Here is a 21,668-nt window from a genome sequence, read left to right on the forward strand (position 1 = left end):
GTTAGGGATATCAGCTGTAACCCATTCTTCCTCCTGTAGAAACTGAAATTCCATAGGGCTACGATACTGCAGCAAGCTTGGGAATAAGACTCTCTGTAATGTTTTCCAAAGCTTGCAAGTGAATTGGGAACATCTTACAGACTTCAGTGGAACTTGGATGTTCTTGAAGATCATGCCCTTTCCTGCTAGTTATTTGTGGTTTAGAGAACTTTGATAGAATTCAAGTATGCAGAGCTCTGAGTAGGTTGTGGCCCTGTGGGTCTTTCCAGAAGTGTGTACTGGAGCAGGTACAAAGTTAAGGCCATAACCCTGAGCACATAACCCAACAAGAAATATCAATGAAGGTCTATAACCAGTTGAAACCAAGATAGTTACTATAGAAATGAATGTGATAGCATCAGCTCAGTGTGATAGAAAATTTTTGCAATTAGGGGAAATGGCAGTTTGGTAGAAAGCTGCACAATGAATTATGTGGAGGCTGTGCAGCATGAAAAAGTGAAGTTACTGCTGGTTTTAATTCCACTCTATTGGTATTCTAAATATTGAGACCACTGAAGATACTGATCCTGTATTCTATTGGTGTCACACAAAGTAGGGTACTGCTCTTCAGAGTCACGCCAAAGCTGGGGAAAAGTTTTGAGCAAAAGCTGTGAAAGATCAGTAAAAACTTGTGAATTGTATTTCAAGGCTTTGGTTGAAGGTTACGTTCACAGAAGTGACTTCAAAAATGATGGCAGGGTTCTGTTCACTGACAGTTCCAGGTCCAGCTGGCTCAGGCAGCTCAGTCACCCATCATTTTCTTACTGAGTAGTATGGCTTATTGGCTTAATTAGTTTTTACAGCTCTTCTGCGTAGACTCTGTTGTTGACAGTATAACTTAGCAAACAGCAATGGTTTTGAGTTACACAGAATAGACTCCAGCTCATTCACCCATAACTTATTTGTTCTGCAAGTGCAAAGAGGAAAACAGAGCTATATGTGCCATGAAGAGACCAGCTGCAGTGCCATTCTCCACAGTAAATCTGGAGAAATCTGCTTTGCTTTACAATGTCATACAGGGCTTATGGGTTCAGATCCCTCTTGAGTTGCAACTTCAAGCGTGAAATTGTTCCAAAAATCAGAAATTCCATTCTTTCTCTTGCTGCTCTGACACAGAATGAATGGTATTAGCTGTTGTCCTGTGAAATGAGGATTTCTGGTATTTTGTCTTGTATTTCAGGAGATTTCACGACACGTACGAGAGCTGCTAGGGATTGAGGAGCCTGCCTTCAGCAGATCCATTGCCCTCCCATACAGAGACAACATGGGTCTCTTTCTGGAGCGAAAGTCCTGGTCAGGAAAGAAAGCAGATGCCCTCACTTTCTCACAGTTTATCAAAGAAGCAGGACTAAAGCCCTATACTACAGTTCCTCCTTTGCAACAAGCCCAGACTGGGGTAGAAACAGATGCCCTCCCTGCACCACAGGGCACCCAGAGGCAGGATTAGAGACTCACACTGCACTTGCACCCTTGTAAGAAGTGCAGCAGAATACACCATAATTATCTGGAATTTTGTCCAAGGAAGTACAGTTCTACCTTCTCCTGATTGTCGAAAAGGCAACTGCAGCTCTTAGCATTTTGATGACAGCAAGCACATCCCTACATCAGCTCTTTTCTGCAATCTTTTGTTTGCTTCCAGGAGCTAAGTGAAGCAGAATCTGTAAACCAGACTGTACCACTGTCTGTCTTTCAATTCTGCTTCAGAGTTGATTAAAAAGACAAAAAAAAATCATAGACATATTTTAGTTACCAGTGATGGATAGCAACGTCCTGGCAGCTCCCAGGCTTTAGTGTTTGCCGACTGGGCTCACTGTAAAGCCCAGATGTAAGACAAATGGCACACACAATAACTGGTATACAGGTGTGGTGACAGCTGCTGTCAGCGACTGTAATTAAGTGAGGGGCTTAGTTACAACATAAGTAACTAATCCCTGGCCTCACTGCAGAAATTATTTCCTGTGAGGCAAAACCAGGCAGTGGTTTATAATAGCTAACTGTACTGAAACGCATGATAGATGATGGCAAGAATATGAGAGAATACTGTAAGCTGAACTAGCGGGTTTAGGGAATAAAAAATGCTTTGTCCTGGGTGGATTTGTACAGAATATCTAGTTACCTTTTTTTTTCTTGAAGGAAATATCATTCAGTCTGTGGTGGTGGAGCGCTTTATCACCAGCAAGGAAATATGAATAAGTGCTGATGAAAGCCTGTCTCAACAGAAAGACTACATCATTATTATTGTCTGGCACCAATGGCTGCCTGAAGATCCCCCATGGAAAAATAAATTAAAAAAAAAAAAACAAACCCGCTCCTGTTTAGTTCTTTGCACCCTTATTCTGTAGCCACTACAGAATAACTGTAATTTGGTTTTGTATTTCAGTTTTCTAGTGAAACGGCAACAGAAACCCAATGAAACAGAAGCAGTTTGTAGGCCAAAATGACTAGGTAATAAGCAAATTCAGACCAAAATAAGGCCAGACTCGGGCAGTTAGAGAGGAGCAAGTCTGCTGAGCAGCCTAAAGGGTGAAACTTGTAGAAGCAAATGTGTACATTGGGTATTTGGCTGGAGACACTAAGAATGAACAGTGCTGGTTCTCACATTCCTCAGCCCTGGGAAGAGGCTGGGATGAGATCTCAGCAAAGCTTTCTGATATAGCCTTCGTTAGAGTTTATGAGGGTTTAGAATAATAGTTGTTTCCTCTGGACTTTCTGAGAAAATGTCGGAAGCAGCTATGGAGAATGAAGTCCTCTCATCCAATGTCACACCAGGCTCTGCTGCAGCTGAAGGAAGAGATGTCTTGGTGCTGATAGGCCCACCTTGCTTTGTAGGCCAGACTCTAAAGGATGCCTGGTATAGTAGAGAAATACGGCTCTGGACAAGCTTACTTATTTCCAGCAGCTGGCTAAAGGGAGACTCTCTCAGTCATGCAGCTGTCAGGGAAACCAGGGAAAGGCTCTGGGAAGAAAGAACAAGTGGATGTGCTTATGGGCAATAACAGTCTGAAGCAGCTTGCTAATTAATGGTAAATAGTGGGTTTATTTAGTGTCTGACTACCAGTCTCTTTCTGGGGTCTTTGAGAAACAATCAGACTTGGATACTTGAATCTAAAGTGTTCCAGGCATTACTGTGCCCTGCAGAGCAAAACTCAGCCTAATGGCTCTAGAACAACCCTGCACAAGCAGGAATCCTTTCCCTCAAGCAGCATTAACATCCTCAGTAGTCCAGTCCCTGATGTAGCATAAGTTCTTACCTGTAAGCACTGCCCTCTCCACGTATTCCCATAGGAATTTTTTTCTGCATTCAGTGCCCCAGCCCTGATCACTGGCTTCAGACAACAAAGCAGCCAAACAGGAACCAAGGACAAAATAACTCAGGCTAAAGGACCAGGTCCTTTATTGCTCATGTATCACCTAAGGCAATCTTCCCTGGCACATATGCGGTCCTAAGGGCAGCAAACAGTTCAGTGTCTTTCAACTCAACAACCCATGCTTCAGCTGTGGAAGGAAGCAAATTTCAGAGCAAAGAGGAAGCCTGGACAAGTAGTACATCAGCATTCAACCCTTTACTTACTCCTCTTGAGTCACTGAAGAGGCAAAATCTTTGCTGATGAAACTCTTGCACACAAACTGTGGGCAGGAAGTTTTGTGCTCTGCACAGATGGGGTAGCGTTAAGAGAAACGGAGGTCATTGAGTAATTTCAGTGCCTTCTGGTGAGGCAGGCTCTGCCACGTGCTGCTCTTCAGGGCTGCAGAGAAAACGATCACCAGCCATTCAGCATTGACTCCTACTTTCCCTGCAGGACAAACAAAATCAAATGTCAGTTACCACTGTGCACACAGGTGTGAAGAGATATTCTCATCTCCCACTCGTGTAGAACTGCACTGGCAACCAATCAATCAAAGCTGGTTTATTTGAAACCTCTGGTTTAGGATCATTTAAGGAGAGGAATGCTGAAATTAATAGTAACAAGTAGGATAGCTTATATTTCCTTTAGTTCGTTCTACTTAACAGGAGCCACTTACAGGCTGCATATAAAGACTTAAGCAACTCAGCCATCATGGCATGATGAGCACTGTAACTGCTTTAAGAGCATTCAGCTACACAAGAATTAGATGTGCATGCAGAAGTGAACAATGAAATACTGATGGTCAGAGGTAGTCCAGCAACTGGAACAGCATGTTCATGGAAATAGAATTTGGACCTGAAGGAAGAGAAAAAGAGACTTTGGACCATGTGCTTGCTCAGAAAGCATATCTCAGCTCCTGCTCCCCTGTTTAGGCTCAGAGTTACTATTGTTTCACAATGGGAAATGGTAGCTCTTTAGCAACTGATGGCAGGTTCATGGAAAGCAGTGCTCCTGAAAGGAAGAGTGACCCCTAGGATGCTGATCAGAGAAACTGGTGAAGATGACACATACTACCTCATTTTGCCCATTCACTTCTTGTGCACGATACTCCCTTCTATGTACACTATTTCCACTCCAGCTTTAACTGTATGGTAGCAGGATTCCTCTAGGAGGGTTTTCTTCCCACACTGCCCTCCTAACAAAATTATTGCCAGCCCAGGCCCAGCTTTGAATCCCACAGGCAGGGGAACCACTGAGTGCAACTCCTCAGAAGAACTGCTACTAAGTTTAGGCAAAAAGGGCTTTTACCTGGGGCACTACAGGGGCATGTTGCTTGCACAGCAGTGCAGTCTGTTCCCTTCGCCCCCCACTCATGGATGGATAGGCTCCTGGCCAGGAGCACTGGTGCTGCAACCTTACAATGACACTGTAGCAACGCAAGTGCTCCAGCTCTCCAGAGGGCTGCAAAGGCAGCTGAAACGAGCGTACCAGGGAAGAGAGGGGATGCTCCCGCTTTTGATCATGCTTTTACATTTATAGCCTCAAAGTCTACAACTTCTAGACAAACAGCAAGCTGAATCCCTAAAGTGTTCCCATGACTCCAGCAGCTGGGGACTTGGGGAAGTGACCAATCACTGCAGACCAACAAGGTCTGCGATGACATTTCACAATAAAATCATGAGAGGCAGAAAGAGCTGCGCCCCATGAGGTCCCAAATGATGGCAGCACATCCAGGCTTTGAAATGTCATGGTTTGTTTTACCTGACGAGAGGGATGGCAGTGACAAGGCTGTACATAGCACAGGGGTTCTGGATGGCAGGCTCAATGACAGAGCAGATGGACAGCCCATGTGCCAGAAGGCAACAGAGGAACACAACATCTGCCCAGGCTATCAGCTGAGCACTGATTGTTTAAAAGCATGCAAGGCCTTGCTTCTGCAGGTCTGCTGTAATAAGCAAGGAGAAAGGGACCCAAGAGCCCACAGAACCAGCACGGGTCACTGACCAGCAGCTCCAGGCACTGCACCATGGTTACCTGTGCTCTGCACATGCAGGTGAAACACAAACCACCACCCCCAGACTGGGACCACTGACTGCCCGCCCACTTTGGCTGCTCCCCATCACTGTTCCTACATGGCAAAGGCAGCAGCAGAATGACATGGAGCAGGGAGCCCCTCTGCCAGTAATGAACATGCAGAGAGCTCAGCTGCCTGGCCCCGGTTCACGCAGGCTGATATAAAGCCTTTGGCTGAAACAGCCAAGCCTCAGGATCTGGCTAGCAGTCAAGATCTATAAAAAGCCATTTAATAATCCCTCCTTCCTCTTTGCCCTGGGATGATTAGAAAGAGAATTTTATTATTTCACGCATCTCTCTGGAGAACTGTTCTCCCCACTTGTCTTGTTTTATATAAGAGTTTATGGGGCAGTTGACATTTCATATGCAAACAGTTGCTGTAGTGATGCAGGCTGATCTCCTCTCCTGGCTGGGTATTCAGAGCCTAGCAAGCAGCTTGTCTGCTACAACTGACCCTGCACCCATGAAACAAGTAGAGGGCCATCTCTGTTTCAGTACTGCCATTCATTTAGGGAGATGCTTTCTCTGTTGAGTGAACACTTAGCAACCTGGCATCTCAGTCACCAACCAGGCTCTTGTCAAATGAGGAGAATTTTGAAAAGCCACAAAAATGGGTGGGACTAAACTAAAATGGGCGTTAAACTAGCCAGCATCCAAAGAACAGGGTTGATGTCTCCAACACACTGGGATAGGACTGGTAAAAAAAAGCAAACAACTAAATTAATATTTGGCACACAGTACGTTTCCAAGCAAATAATGATCTTTTGTACAACAGCATCCTCTGCTTCCCAACTGAAAAAAAAGGGAGGGGAGTTTCCATACCTTCAATATTTTTAGCAGAAAAACATTTAGTGAGTTCTACCTCAATTGCTATGAAAAAAAGTACAGTTAAAAGTCCATGTAAATGCAGCCCCATTTGCAGGCCCAGGCTGAAGAGCACTTACCCATGCTCTCAGGGTGCACATGGCACACTGCATCCTGCAAACGGCAGACTGAGATTAGGGTATCAGTAGGTATAGCCAGATCACAGCTCCCCTGGCTGCTGAACTGACACATCTCCTTATACATCTGTATCATTGTTCAAATCACAACAGGGGCATCCAGGACCCATGCTTAGAAAATACAGATGTAAAGATTTATTTTATGGTTTCATCAGATTCCTCCAAGGGTACGTTCAGTTTCTCCCATTGCTCCCTGACAAATCCCGTTCTAATCACCATTCCAACTCCTACAACCAAGCAGTGTCTGTGCTTGGGGCATATGGGAGAGCTGGCAGCAAACCTTACCCTAGCCAACACCATCCTGGGTTGCCTTAGGATGAATGGTGCCAACAGGTTAAGAACAGTGATTCTTCCCCTCTAAATCCAGAGTGCTGTGTCCAGCTCTGGGCTCCTCAGTACAAGAGACATGGACATACCAGAGAGAGTTCAGCAAAGGGCTGATGACTAAAGATGACTAACGGGCTGGAGCATCTTTCGTATGAGCAGAGGCTGAAAGCTTGGACTGTTCAACCTGGAGAAGGGTCGGGGGAACTTTTCAATGTGTGTAATACCTGATGAGAGGGAATTAAGGACTCAAGACTCTTTCCACAGGTGCCAAATGATGACAAGAGGCAGCGAGCACAAAGTGAAATGTGACAGTCCATCTGAAGACAAGAAAATACCTTTTTACTGTGAGGGTGGTAAAATTCAGGAAGAGGTTGCCCACAGAAGCCAAGTTGTCTCCAGCTGTGGAGATACTGAAAACCCAAATAGGCACAGTCCTGGTCTGCCTGTTCCAGGTGACCCTGTTTGAGCAGGACTGGACTAGATAATTAAGAGGTTCCTTCCAACTTAAATAAGTCAATGAGGAAAAAAAAAAGAAAAAAAAACAAATACCAAAAGGGAAAAAAAAGGGAGGCCGGAACCCAAACCTGCCCTCAGACTGGTACACCACTACACATAACCTTCACCTCTGTGGCAGCGAAGTCTCCTACATTAAAATTAATTCATCTGTACTGACAGCATTGAAGGAGTGAAGTAAGATACTGCTGCAAGCAAAGCTGCTCCATGGTGACACACACTAGGCTTTTCAGGACATGAGAAAATACCCCGCATGCTCACTTAGTGGGAGGTGTGATAAATTGCTCTGGATTAGCACACACAGTGATGAATTGCTCAGTATAGGAAGAAAATATACAGCCCAAGGAGAAAGATACAGCTTTATTTAAGGAACTGAAGTGAGGTCTGGAAGGATGAAGCCAGCAGTTGCCTGAGGAGTTGTGTTTCTGTGAAAGTGCAATTCAATCCTTCCTGGCATAACACTGAGAAAAGAGCTGCTGGGACCAGCAGGTTTGTGCCAACTGAGAGGGTCCCTGCTTGCTCTCCTTCCAACCCAGCAGGGCTCTGACCAGCTCCACACTAGGGGCCTTTTCTTCCCTGATAAAGGGATCTTCCAAGGGCTGCAAAGTGCCAGCACAAGGATACTGGGAGGGACTGCTGTCCTGGCTCTCTGCAGGAGTTCATACAACACCTCTTTTCCTAGGGTGAGCCAGAACAAACCACAAAAAAAAAAAAGAAAAAAAAAAAGAAAAAAAAAAAGGGGGGGAAGGGAAAAAAAGTAAAAAAAAAGCTTTAAGGTACAGCTGGTCCTTTCCCCCAGTGCACTCTGATGCAGGGAGAACTTTACTCCAGCCACAGCCATGACTGAGGATGCCCAAGCCAGCTTGAGAGTTACAGGGACTGACCAGAATCATCTGGTGGAGAGACCCATGAGTGTGACTGACCTGTTCCTCTTGTGAGAGGAAATAAGCTCAGGCACCACTCAGACCAAACATAATGTCCAGCAACCTCCTCTGTAAACAAAAACACTGCCTGGCTTATATAGCCAAGTCAAAGAGAATCAGATTCCAAAAAGAATCAACCCTGGTGGATTAGTACCATGGCTACTTTGGAGCAGCTGCCTTTAACCAGCCTGAATGCCACTGTCCCACAAGCCACTGTAACTGACGAACGTTGATCATGCAATGAGTAGTAACAGAGTTGCTCTGTTGGCACTGGGCTGGGTTTTGCAGTTTCCTCTTTCACTGGCAAGGCAGCAGCCAAGCAGGCTGCTTCACAGGGGCTCAGTTCTTCCATCGGATTTGCTAAAAGAGAGAATGAGACATGACTAACATCAGTGTTGAACACAAATGCCTCAGGACCAAGTTAGCGAGTCCCAGTCCCTAACAAAAACAACTATGGCCAAAGGGTGCTATTTCTATCAGTTTCACCCTTCATTCCCATACTGAATGCAACCCCAAAGGTAAGATTAGCTTCCCAGGAGGGATGAAAAGTATGTAGGACAGCCACACCCTTACACCTAATCTACAGCCATTTCTGATGAAAACCTCTGGCAGAAAAAGTAGATGTTTCTTACCATGTTGTTGAGAACGCTGTTTATCTTCTCTTCTTCTGCAGAGCCCCGCTCCACCTTGCATTTATATGCCGTCAGCTGGATGCGATCCTTTAGATCCTTGTATGTCTAGATAAATAGCAAAACCAGCACCCAGCTGAGTGAAGAGGACACTTACACATTTAGATGGTGCCCTGGAGATGAGCAGGGCAACTCTTCATCCCCTCCTCAGGTTCCCACCACAACTCTTCATCCCCTCCTCAGGTTCCCACCACAACTCTTCATGCCCTCCTCACGTTCCCACAATTCTTCATCCCCTCCTCAGGTTCCCACCACAACTCTTCATCCCCTCCTCAGGTTCCCACCACAACTCTTCATCCCCCTCCTCAGGTTCCCACCACAGCACCACAGCAAGTGAGCCACTACGAGCTATTCTCCTGGCTCACTTGCTTTCCACCAGAAACCGCACCACTGCTCCCAAGCAACAGGGATAAAACAAAACCCACGAGGCACATAACAGCAATGGCACATGGCAGAGCACAGGAAAGCTAGGGAGAAAAAGACTCTTGTCCCATCTCTTCACACACAGAGCAGGGATTTACCTCAATGGCAACATCATGGCACTTGTATTTGGTGGCCAGGCTCAGCCGTGTCTCCACATCCTCCACCAGGCGCACATACTCCTGTAGCACCTGTGAGGGAAGGGTCTCTCAGCTCCCTTCTGCAGGTACCTACTGCCTCCTTCTCTCACCCCAGTCACAAAACCTCTCAAGGTCACTGATCACACAGACACGACACCTTCTTTCCTAAGGCAATAAGCTACTAGGACAAGACTGTTCAGGGCCCCAGAGGCAGTAAAGCTTTGCTCACAAAGCTCAGAGTCCTAGGCTACCTTGTTCCTATGGATCAGGTTAACCATTGCCACTCAGGTTAAGCAAAAGAAAACAAAGTTAATATAGCAAACGAAGGTGGCAATGCACCATGGGGAGAAAGATGACAGACAAGTGTAGGCCCACTGTTCGTCTTGCAGTCAGACCTAGAACCCAGCCCTCACTACCATCCCATAGCTCGGCAAGCTGTTCTCTTCCAAGCTAGAAAGAGGCTCACTTGGGGCATCACTCACACACCAAATCCCAGCAAAGAGCAGGAGGACATAAGCAGCAATTCCTTGCTCACCTGCACAGGAGCATTGTTCCTCTGCAAGATCTCCACCACCCGGTGGAAGCCAATCGGTGCCTTCTTCTTGGTGTAGCCCAGCCAATTCTGAAATGAGAGCCAAACCCTCTGTTAATCCTAAAGGGCAATCCCTCCAGCCACCAGAAAATGCTTTTCCCCAGTGCCACAATGTATGACACCAGCCACCATATGCACCACAGGCAAAGCCCTTCATCCAGTGGCTGGGAGTAGGCTGGCTGCAAACCCTTTGATAACAGAGCAGGAGAGCAGAAAGTCCCCTTCTCTGACCTTGTTGCTGCAGCCAAACTGGGCCCAGCAGAGGTCTTAGGCAGGGAGAGAAGGAATGTATTGCAGCAGAGGTGCTGGGCCCTGCTGAATTAAAACCAGTCTGACCAGTCACTCCAGAGCAAGCCAGCCCTCAGTAGTAGATATCAGTACCTGGAACAGAGTCCTCAGCAAGGCTTTCTGCAGCTCACCTTGGTAGTGAAGAGGGCATCCACATCATCCCAGGCTCGCAGCTTGGCACGGGCAGCCAGGGCAGTCAGCACATACTGCTTATCAGGAATCTGCAAGGCAGGCAGCTGCAGTCAGAGCACCAGCAAAGCTCAGGCGGCCTGTGTGGGTTGGGCAGGAATGGCATCTGCCCCAGCCCTGTCAGGACCCTAGCCAATAGCCAGGAAAGTAGAGGTATGGCCTGAGGCCAGTGCCAGCATGCAGAGAGCAGGAGGTGGGGACTTGCAAATGGTGCTGCAGCCATGGTACACTCAGTGAAAGCTTCCACATGGCTTCCACTTTCCTTTCTCAGCCTCCAGAATGGCTCTGCTCAAGAAAGATGCCATGCCCTCCTCCCTACCTCAGGACTGAGCTGCTCAAACTCTTTCTACCCAGCCCCTTTGCTAAATACAATTTGGTTGCCCACATTTTAAAGCTAGTGCTGCCAGGACAGCAGGAGACTCACCTTAAATGTTTTCTTTAGGTTGGTGGGGCTGCTGAATGTTCCCTAGAGAGAGCAGACAAGTCAGTGCAAACTCAGCAGGGCAGGTGAGGGGAGAGGATACCTCTTGTAAGACGTTTGCCTCACACAGGGTGAATCTCCCCAAGTTTTTACTGCTTTTTGCTCATGTCAGTGCCACAGGAAGAACAGCTGGCAGAAGAGAGCAACTATCCCATTCCATAAGCACTCTGGTTTCGTTTCCCCTACATCCTCAACTGGTCCACATCCAGCACTTCCAAAATCAGTATATGACTATCTCGAACTCATGGGATTAAAGGCCAATTCTGACTTCTTGAAGAAATAAAAGACAGTGATTTCCAGGAGGCAACTCCCTGACATGCTGTCCCAGGTTCAATGTCCCATCTTGGAGCACAAAAGGAAACTCCAAACTGGTCTCAGATGGACAAAGAGCGTTGACTTTCTGCAGGTTTCCCTGAGGGATAAAACATGACCTCTCTCCCCTTCTTTCCTTAATATGCCCCAGCTTAACCACCCCACATACTGAGGAATACAGAGATGAGACATAACACTTATCCCACATCACTCTCACCTCAGCCTCTGTGTAGTGGTAGAAACAGGAATAGAAGAGGGTGGTCACTAATGGCATGTTGAGAATTGAAGCCTTGCGAGGATATTTCTTAAATATCTCTGACTGCCCAGACATCTCCAAGTGCCGGTCATTGGTCTGTGGAATCAGGAAGAGAGTGAACATGAGCCAGGGCAACTGTCTGACCTAGCTGCCGGGAGAGACCTGGAGATAGTGTTGTGATAGCAATGCACAAGCACAGCCTCAACATGCCATAAAGTCTCATATCTGGTATTTCACACACATGCCTGACACAGTAGCTTAGACAGCAGTTAAACCACACTAGCCAGGGCAGGCTGGATACATCTGAAGTGGTATACGTCAGGAACAGAGATCTTGCAGCTAGTCCCAGTCATCTCCAGCAGGGAAGATTTCATACCTCAATGATGATCTGTCGCTCCAACAGGGTATAGTGGTCTTGGATATGAGAGGTATCCTCAGCTGAAAATGGCAGCCTGGTCAGACATGGAGGGAGAAGACACTGTCAGCAACTCTTAACACAGTACACTTAGAAGGATGCTCTTCTCTACCAAACATCTTCCCCACACACTGAGATGTGGTGAACACCCCCCCTTCTCCCCACTCTGAGTGGCTAGCTTCTGCCCTGCTGCCCTCTCCAACTGGCTTTCCACTAGGAAGGCTCCAGAGAAGGCAAAATTCAATGACACCTCTCACAGAACAAACAAAGCTGATGCTACTGTGTGCTCAGGCACCCAAGCTTTCATCCTTTACAACCTGAAGGGTTAGTGTTCAGAAGGTTCCTGAAGCATCTTTGCCTCCAAGTAAGCAGCAAATGCTGCTGGACTAGTGATCACAAATACTTCCTCTCTGGTTTACAATGTGTCCACAACACCCACTCCCACTAAGGCAAAACCAACATCACCTCTCAAACTACGTAAGCTATTGCACTGTGACAGAGGTCTAATTTTCTTTACCATCACCTTCTGTGAAGCACTGACATCCCTCCCACCCCTCCTGCATTTTTTCTTACCCAATGCAGCCTTTCAGAAACTCCCTCCTTTTTTCTACATCCTGAATGTTCAAATGTTCCCGGTACTGGGACAGCTGGAGGGAGAGGGAAAAGCAGCACAGTCTGTTCTCATGGATTTGAGAAATACAGGACTCCAGAGGGCAAAACAGGAATGCAAAGCTCTTGTTGACTACCAGACACCTTGCAGCTGGCCTCCCCCTGCCCACTACACTCCCTCTTTCCTGAGGAAAGGGAGCTTCTGCTCCCAGGAATACTTACAGCAACTTCCTCAGTCCTGTCTAGGAACCTGCAGAACGGAATGAGCAAGCATTAACTTGAAGGCAGGATCCTGGCAGCGTGCTCAGCCCTGCCATGAGGCTGGGCAAGAGCCTCACCTGAGCAGATCCAGAAGCAACTTCTGCTCACCCGTCTCTTTGAGGAAATGGATCAGATGGCACAAGGCCACCTGCCGCACCTCCAGCTCCCGAAACAAGATCTCTGCCGGATAGAAATGTACACACGGGTAAAGTAAGTTAGCACTGCCAAGCCAGAGGGGGCCAAGCACGGTGCACGGAGCTGCAAGCCACTGGCAGGATCCAACAACCTTATCCTATCTCAAAACAGAGTCTTGGAGGCTACAGCACTGAAGAGCCCATTCACTGGGCTGCCAGCTGAATGCACCCCATCACTGCTACCACTTACTGCTGCTCAAAACTCCTCTCTGGGGCATTTATGGGCATTCACCATCTCCCCTCCCATGTTACACTCACTGTAAAAATATTTCATGCTCAGTAAAGTAGCAATATCTCAGATGCTCTCTTTGTGACTTCAGTGAAAGAACTAGCCCCTCTGCCCTTAACTGAAACACACAACAAAAACCCTGGCTCCAGTCACACTTACCTCTCCTGAGTGTTCGTTTCAGGAATATCAGGACCTGTGAGCACAGAGAGGCAGCTCTCAGCTGAACAGATCAGTCTTCACCAGAATTAAAACAGACAGCAAACTAGTCAAGGCCTGGGGAAGCTTTTGCAAAGGGCCTCTGAAGACACAGCTCTTACAGCCTGAATTCTACTATCCACCAGACACAGAACAGGCAGTGAGCCAGGTCCACAGCTGCCTGGCTAATCTTCTAAGTGATGAGACCAAGATTTACAAAGAAAAACCTTTCTATGAGAGATTCAAGGGCTTAAAAGACCTGAACAAGGGAAGATCTGACACAGTCCCATTTGTTGTCTGATGCTTTGAAAGCCAGATAAACTGGAGGAACCCTTCAAATCCTCCATGCTGCAATGAGCAAATTAAACCTTGGCATTCAAGAAATTGCTGCCAGGATCTGCAAGGCTGAAGGATCAAGTTCCTTGTTATTAACCTGGCATGAATTCTGCAGAGTGACAGGAAAGCCAGAGGCAATATGGGATCCCCAGTCTTAAGCTTTTACACTTTTCAGTAACTTTTTCATTTTAAGTAAAGAACAACACCCCATCTTGCAAGATTACGAGGCCAGCTGACTGCATGCACAAAAGCACCCTCTGTGGGGTCACCCAGGAAGTCCCAGCCTTATATGGCCCCAGCAGGACTCACAGCTGTAATGACATTTCCATCATGCCCTGCCACAGCTTCATCCAAGAGCACCAGCTTGTCCTGCAGGGAACGAAATCTTTCAAGAGAGCAAACCTGGAGACAGAAGAGGTATTAGCAGGCTTATATGGGATACCAGACAAGCCCAGGCTGAACCAACCCCCAAGGTACTACTTATTCTGCTCCCATAAACCTTTCAGCAACATGAATAACTGCCTTCTTAACCAGCAGAGACCTTCTCATTTAGCTGAAATCACATGCTCCATGATCCCTGGGAATCTGTTTACAAAGGGTGCAGAATTAGCTCTCATTATTGCCCAGGCTAGGAAGCAGACATGGTGTGTTCAGCACAAACACTCCTGTAGCAAGGCTAAACTTCCCTGCACAGTACAAACCACCAGCCCTGACAGGAGGAGGGAACTCTCCAAGGCCCTTTCAACAGGGGAGACAAGAAAAGCAGAGTTGTAAGACTTCCTCCCTTCTTACCCCATAAAGGCCTGTCAGCCTTTAGTTCACCTGAGGCACTGAGGAGACACGTGCAGGGTAAAACCACAAGCTGCCTGAGCACTCACTGCAAACTGGGACAGCTGAGCCTGATTCCAGCTCCAGTGTAACCAAGATTGCTTCAGTCTTCCTCCCTCCATTTGCCACCAATTAAGAAGCCCCACACCCTGGGACTTTTTTCCATAAACCCAGCCCCAAGGAGCAGAAAAGGCAGAGAAGGACACAGCAGCACAGATACCTCCTGTCAGAGTCTAGCTGAGCAGATGACTCAGGTAAATAATGCAACAAAGCCTTGCTGCTCCTGAGCTAATGTGATCTCAGCACTGCCACCTGGCAAAAAAAGCAGGCAGCCAGACTACCCTGCTAGATGCTGCAAGTAACATGAGTCCCCTCCCTGGTCCCGGAACAGCCAGGAGCATCGGAAACTGTAAGCCAGTTTAGGACCACCCATCCTCTGTCTCTTGCAAGCAGGTGGAAGTGGAAAAGTCCTTACCTTGCCCCTCTGCATTCGCCTGACTGTATCTTTGGGGTTCCAATCATTGCTGTAATCCTGTCACAAGAAAAGTAAAAAACTCTAGAGATTTGAGAGGCCAGATCATGTAAGCAGTCCCCAGGCTGCTTTCTACTTGTGCTGGATCAGAATGATGGCCATGTGTAGCTTCTGGGACTTATTCATCTGCTCCAGGGGGGTTCATAGTAGGATGCGTCTCTGCAGTGTTCAGGAGCAGATGCTGGGCTCTCAGACCCTGCATGCTGGTGGGGAGGGAAGCTAGACACTCAGATGCTAACAGAGTTTTTCTATTGCCTCAGTAAGGTCTGTCATCATATTCTTTATAATGAGTGCATTTCAACAGGTTGTCTTCCTTGCAAATTAAAGCTCCAATGTTGCTTTCAGAAAGACAAGCAAAGCAGGTGCAAAACTGACAAAACCAAAACTGAAGGGGAAGGAGTTTCTTGTTACAATTCAGACAGAATTCTGCTGGTGAGCATTCCACAGCAGTGTGGAGAACGCAGGGATAACAGTCTCAGACAACAGCCTGGAGAGTTGCACAGAACTAGTATAACATGACAAAAGCACTGAAGCCTGTAGCAAAATTATCTTAAGGTAATAGGCTGTCACTGCTGCAATGACCAAAGTTCTTCACCTGCAGCTTGCAGACACTACAATCTAGAAGCACTACATAAAGAGGCAGTGGCCTGAGCCATTCCTGAACTGAGACTCCAAGAATGCACCCAAGCTGAGACACTAGAGCCAGTGGTTGTAATTCAGCCTTCCACCTCAAAAAAGCCAGAGAAAGACAATAACCAGAACCAGCTCTGAAGACACTGTATTTTAAATTCACTGAAGATTTATTGAAAGAAACAAAATGGATTCATCCAGCCCTGTTAGGGGACATGAGTCTCTCAAGTCAATGAGCAGCTGTCACATGGCCTGATCATCGAGGTTCCCTCCAGCACCTGTGTCCACTGGCAGCTCCTCAGACTGTCACTGAGGCTCCTCAGCCTTTATTCACCTCACTTACAATACTTCAGCCTGCTTTAAGAGACTGTACAACCCTTTTCCTTCCTGCATCTCTGCCTTTGCATACACAGAACAGAACACAAGAGGGCACACTTATTTCTCCTGATTAGCTTTCAGGAAGTGCTGCCTGTTAGATTATGTGTTTAACAGCTAATCAACATAAGCACAACAACAAGGATCAGATAGCAAAGGACAGGTGGAGAATGCCCAAGAACCCAATAGATGCAATCTGAGCACACCAACTTGGCCACTCCTTGCCACCATCAAATGAGACAGATTAAGTCATTCCCCATTGCATAAAATCCTTCAAGATGAGTAAACCAAAGAAATTCTCCTCAAACACCATGCAACTCTGAAGGCACAAGACTTAGTATGACACACAAGGGAAAGAGAATCCTGGGATGTTTTAAGAGGGTTGTGTAAATGTGTGAGGCTTGTTACAGAAGTTTACGGGAAAGACAAAAAGCAGGGAAAGGGAGGGATCATAATGAATAATGCAAGAACAAGCATGGGAAACTAGAGAGGAAAGGTGCTACAGGGTGCCAGCTAAGTTAAACACACGGCTAGCTAGTGTGCCTGTCTCACTGAGCCCTGCAGTGGATCACTGCAGTCTGTCTTATATTCTCATTAAATTCTATACTTAACCAACTCCTGTGTGGGTGGGCTCTCTATTCCAAGTGTATTCATATGAATGCTAATGAACTGCAAGCTCAACCAGCCAGTGAGGAGAATAAGTGGTCTTGAGTACCAGGAACTGGAATGGGACCATGAATCCTAGGGGGCTCAAGGGTCTAGGTGCCAGCAACTGGAGGATACTGGGGCCTGGGATTCAGCTACAAAACAACTGGTTATCTAAGACCAGCTACTGGAGAGACAAACAGTGTGTTCCACTAGTGGAATTCAATCCTGGTCAGACAGAAAGGAGGCTTAGGATCAGGCCTGAGTGTTGTGTATTTATGTGTCTGTTGGTAAGGACATTGGTTTCTGTCTCCGCTGATCCATGTGGGCAGCTGTGACAGTATTGTTAATGTCTGTATCTGTAGGGAATATGTGCTCAATCCTGTCACTGGCTGGACCTGGGGACAAGTAACTACAACCTCACACCTACTAGGAGGAATCCACCCAGTTCCAAAGTCCACTAGATTCTACAACACCTAATACTGCCTGTCTGGGAGAAGAACATTCCTGCTAACTGGAGTTCCACCTCTGTGCAACTCCCTTTTAGAAGCCTTTAGATATAAAAAATAAAAAAGCATGCATGATGCCAGTTCACCTGACCCAGCATGAAAGCAGCTTACAGGCAAAGCACTATTTAGAAATACTTTTCACAAAGACTGCTGGGCCATTCATTAGAAGGAGTAACTAAGACCCCGAGCAAAGCTCCCTACTGAGCAAAAGCAGAGAACACCTAAATTACTGTGAGGATACATTTTGCAGCTCCTGTCCTATACCCTGCATTGTCCTCTGCTGTTTGAAATAGCAATTAATCACTTCCCATGAAGCCAATAGAGGATGAAGTTCTCCTGGTAGTACTCTGAACTCAGCACATTACAAACAGAGGCTGCTCACCTTGTACTCAGCTTTCGGTCTGCGCAGCTCTGGGGCATAGTTTTTAACTCCCGTGTCAGAGAGGGCTGAAAGGGAAAGGCAAAGCTGAGTAACACATCAAAATCCTGATTCAGACCCACCTCCAAAAACACCTTTCCCTTTTTTTCTTTTGTGGTAGAAGACCCAAGCTCAAGCATCAACTGGCAATTCAAAGTTGCTCTGAACACACCAGTTGACAGTTGTGCATACGCAGATTACCCCAAACCATCACACCAACTCTTTCACTTCTTTACTGAACGGCTTTCAGGCAACCCATGATTCAGTTCCCTTTCTGCAATATAAAGAAGAATACACTTCCCTTTTATGGAAATGCTTTGGTTTACATAAACCTGCACCTCTCCCAAAATGAGGCAGGGGTTCAAAACGTACCATCTGAAAGGGACTGGAAACTTGGAAGTTTGTTTCGTCCTGAAATCAAAATAAACACTCATGAGAGACTGTCTATTTACCAGCAACATCTTTTGCAGAGGAAACACGAGCTCACACTGCAAGCCAGTGTGCTACAGCTGTGCCACTGTAGAACAAGCCACTCTGTATAGCGATACATACTACACCAGCATAGCTGGGGCTCACCTGCTTGCAGCCCAAGGCTTTGAAACTATCTGTGGCATAACAAACCATATCACAGCCCAGCCCTATCTGCCCTCTTGTTGCTAAGGCCAGGAGAGAGAGAGCCTGAATTCACTCATCTACCTGCAGAGCAGAGGCCCAAGCACACAGCACTGCTTAGGCCATGGCAACATAGCCAGCTTCATTCACCAGGGCTGTGATTTGGATGACTTTCATTATCACTGTATTATCAAAGTTAAGAGTAAAAAAGCACCCCAGAGAGACAAAGTAAAAGATGTTTTGTTGCCCGGCTGTGAGACAACAGAGCTGAACTCTTGCAAGCTGTGTAAGTCTCCTCACAGCCTGCTGCGCAGCTCCCCCCATAAGCAGCTATGCTACCACTGATGTTATACTTTGCTGGCCAAACTGTAACATCAGCAACAACCTACTGAAAGCCATATAAAGGATAATCAACCTGTCTTCTCTACAGTACTGAAGATCAAATAAGGCACACATGGGTTAAGCCAGTCCCTTTTTAGCCTGTTCTTTTCCATACCAATGGATTGCTGTATAGTGCTGTGTTCTACCTTGCTGTTCTGTGGCAACCTGGCTTTTAAGGACCCATTATCTCCAAAACACCCTCCCATACCATGAGAGTATATGATCTTTTGCACAAGGCAATCTCCAATTTCTGAGCAGTAGGATATACACTCTCACACTGAGAAGAGATCAGAGCTTCTCTGTTTTGCAATATACTTGAGAGAAAACAATTTACACTAGATAACACAATGGCCCCTTGACACTCCTGAGGGAAAACCCATTTGTCTACATTGTATATGAGCAATCTCACCTTTGAATAAACTGCTTAGAGAGTAGGAGGAAACTTGTTTGGGAAAAGCAGCATAAGACGACGAGCCTTTCTGTAGGCTGGAGTCTCGGCCCTCCAGTGGGCTGGTGCTGCTGGAGGCCGTCTCTTTGATTGACCAGGAGATACCTATGTGCAGACAGAGGTAATTCATAACAGAGAGAAACAGTCTGTAAAACATGATCTTTTGGCACAGCAGGAATGTTATCAAGCATGTCCTGTTCAGTTAGCTCTGCACTAGCACATACTGATAACTGTGACTCTCAGCACCAAGCAGATGCAGTGCACAGAATCCTAATCTCCTGTAATAGTGCTTGTTAAACATTGTGCATTCTCCTCCAGAAATGGTTGATTTCAGCAGTGTTGTACAGCTAGTTATGGCTTATATAAAAAAATGCATAGGCCACCCAACATTTTTATGTCATTGCATATAAAGCATATGCAACAAAGGGATAATCCTTGTTCTAAAGGTACAGAGCAAGACAGATAATCCCAGACTTACCTCAAATTACAAAAGCATAAGAGCATACCTTCCTGAACACTGGAAAACTACGACAGTTTTCCTCCCCACAGAGACAAAACAGCTATCAATGTGCATATGCTGCCAGCAACAATGCACATGTCTCCCTCCAGCTTGTTTGAGACATAGTTTTCCTATTTTTCATGCAGCTGCACAACACATACATTTTAGGACAGAGTGATGATAGAGCACAAAAAAGCTGATAGATAGAGGCCTCGGTAGGAAATGAAATGGCCAGAACCAGAGGGAGGAGCTACAGCACAGGACAAGAAGAGATTCTTTGAAGGTCCCCTGGGTGATCCAAATGTAAATTTCCACTGTTTGGAAATTTACTTGGCTAGCAAGTACCACATGCTCTGTCAGGAACTCCAAAGCACAGGAGAACATATAGTCTGTGGGTTGCGAGCTTGCTTCCACCATCACTAGAAACACATTTGCTTAATGCTTAAAATTCCCTTTAAACTTCAAGAATAACAGTCAGTCTACAAACACACACTAAACCTTGGAGTGTCTCCTGAAAGCGCTGTGGGGACAAAGCACAAGAACTTTAAATGGTGCCATTTCAGGCAGCAGCCTGAAGGAAACGATCACCTAGAATCCTGCACACCAGCTGAGGATGATAAATATCATGCCATAATCTCCAAATATCTGCCCTAAAAGCTGGGCTACATATTAGTAAAAGCACAGTGAATTCCCTCCACTTGTCTGCATTCCTTGATGTAATTTGGGCTTCTGCTCAGTCTCCAGTGAATCCACACAGGTAAATTAAGTGGCTCACAACGTGACCTGAAAAGACTAGGATTAGATTTTATGTGCAGGATTAGGTAACAAGTAGTATTCCATAGCTCAACTATATTATGTGGCTTAAGCGTTAATTTTAAACTCCCTCTGTCTCAGGATAATTTGCAGCACTTCTTGCACTTACTTCCCACAGGTTCCCCGCTCCAGCTGACCCTCTCAAGGTCGTCATCATCATCATCGACGATATCCCGAAGGCTATTCACTGCCTGTTTGGATTCCTTTAGCTACAGACAAAGGAAGGGGCTTGTGTAAAGACCACCAGTGTTGCACGTGTGCTTTGTTCTCTATTTCCCCCAAAAAACATCCTTCAGAGCTTTGAACACTGCTTTTTCAGCTTCCACTGCCTTTTCCAAAGGAGGCATTTTGGCCTGTAGGCGTTCAACAGACACAGCAGTCCTTCCTCACCACCGGGAGCCCAAAGGCCACTGACACACAGATTCTGACAGGTCAACCAGCAGAAGCTGCAGTCTGGTGCACAGGTGAGGAACCACTGTCCTAATGAGATTTCGGACTAGCCACCATGGGGGGGCGAGCCGCGAACCCATGGTGGCCTCCACACAGGGCAAGAGGCAACATTCCATCCCCCCCTACCCCGAAACACAGACCCTCAGCGGAGAGCGGGGCCGAGCCCACAGGAGGCCTCACCCGAGGATCTCACACCGAGCCGCGGCAGAGGGGGGTTCGGACCGTACCTGTGAGAGCTCGTCATCCTCGTCATCGAAGGTGAAGGCCCGGAACTTGGAGCTGTGCCAGTACTCCTCCTCGTCCGCTCGAACCCTGCTCATCTGCAACGGCACCGCGCTGCCGCCTCAGGGGAAGTCACGGCCCGCTTGTCCTATCCCGCCCCACCGCCCCCCGGCCCCGCTCACCTCCCCGCGCCAGCCACCGGCTCAGCACACCACGACAGGGGAGGAAGGTGCGGCTGCCGCGCAGGGCACGCCGGGACGAGTAGTTCCTCCGCCGCTGCACGGCGCGGCTCTTACTCGCTCGCGCACTACCAGTACCGGCGTGCCCCGCGCCTCCCCGCCACCAGTCCCAGCGGGCGGTGCTGGGCGGGCTGCTGAGGGCTGGACTGCAGGCAGCCGGGATCTGGGCGGCTGCTTGGCGCGGCTCCTTGGCGCGGCGTGCCCGGCTCCGGGGGGTACTGACCCGTGGGGGCGCGGA

General features: G+C 47.2%; 1 protein-coding gene across 9 annotated transcripts; it reads right to left on the reverse strand.

The window, feature by feature from the left end:
• Positions 1 to 1,999: 1,999 nt before the first annotated feature.
• On the reverse strand, positions 2,000 to 21,513 carry VIPAS39 (VPS33B interacting protein, apical-basolateral polarity regulator, spe-39 homolog). Of its 9 annotated transcripts, none has more exons than XR_013957103.1 (22): positions 21,197 to 21,324; positions 20,629 to 20,728; positions 19,169 to 19,312; positions 18,139 to 18,177; positions 17,731 to 17,795; positions 15,133 to 15,189; positions 14,139 to 14,231; positions 13,458 to 13,491; positions 12,953 to 13,055; positions 12,837 to 12,864; positions 12,579 to 12,652; positions 11,967 to 12,042; positions 11,552 to 11,686; positions 10,966 to 11,007; positions 10,484 to 10,573; positions 10,008 to 10,094; positions 9,434 to 9,523; positions 8,856 to 8,960; positions 8,378 to 8,583; positions 3,291 to 3,833; positions 2,926 to 2,995; positions 2,000 to 2,263 (listed from the first exon to the last, which is right to left on the reverse strand). XR_013957103.1 is itself a non-coding variant. In XM_080620175.1 (20 exons), the coding sequence occupies exons 2-20, from the start codon at positions 21,287 to 21,289 to the stop codon at positions 8,563 to 8,565; spliced, it is 1,476 nt and encodes a 491-aa protein (XP_080476301.1). In that variant the 5' UTR covers positions 21,374 to 21,513; the 3' UTR covers positions 7,106 to 8,562. The 9 variants fall into 9 exon arrangements, 6 of the variants coding, with proteins under 6 accessions (XP_080476301.1, XP_080476300.1, XP_080476302.1 ...); XR_013957104.1 differs by having other exon boundaries at positions 7,123 to 8,583; XR_013957105.1 differs by lacking the exons at positions 2,000 to 2,263; positions 2,926 to 2,995; positions 3,291 to 3,833 and adding an exon at positions 6,482 to 7,104.
• Positions 21,514 to 21,668: the final 155 nt, after the last annotated feature.

The sequence above is a fragment of the Psittacula echo genome (assembly GCF_963264785.1).
Source record: "Psittacula echo genome assembly, chromosome: 5".
In the NCBI taxonomy this organism is placed as follows: Eukaryota; Metazoa; Chordata; class Aves; order Psittaciformes; family Psittacidae; genus Psittacula; species Psittacula echo.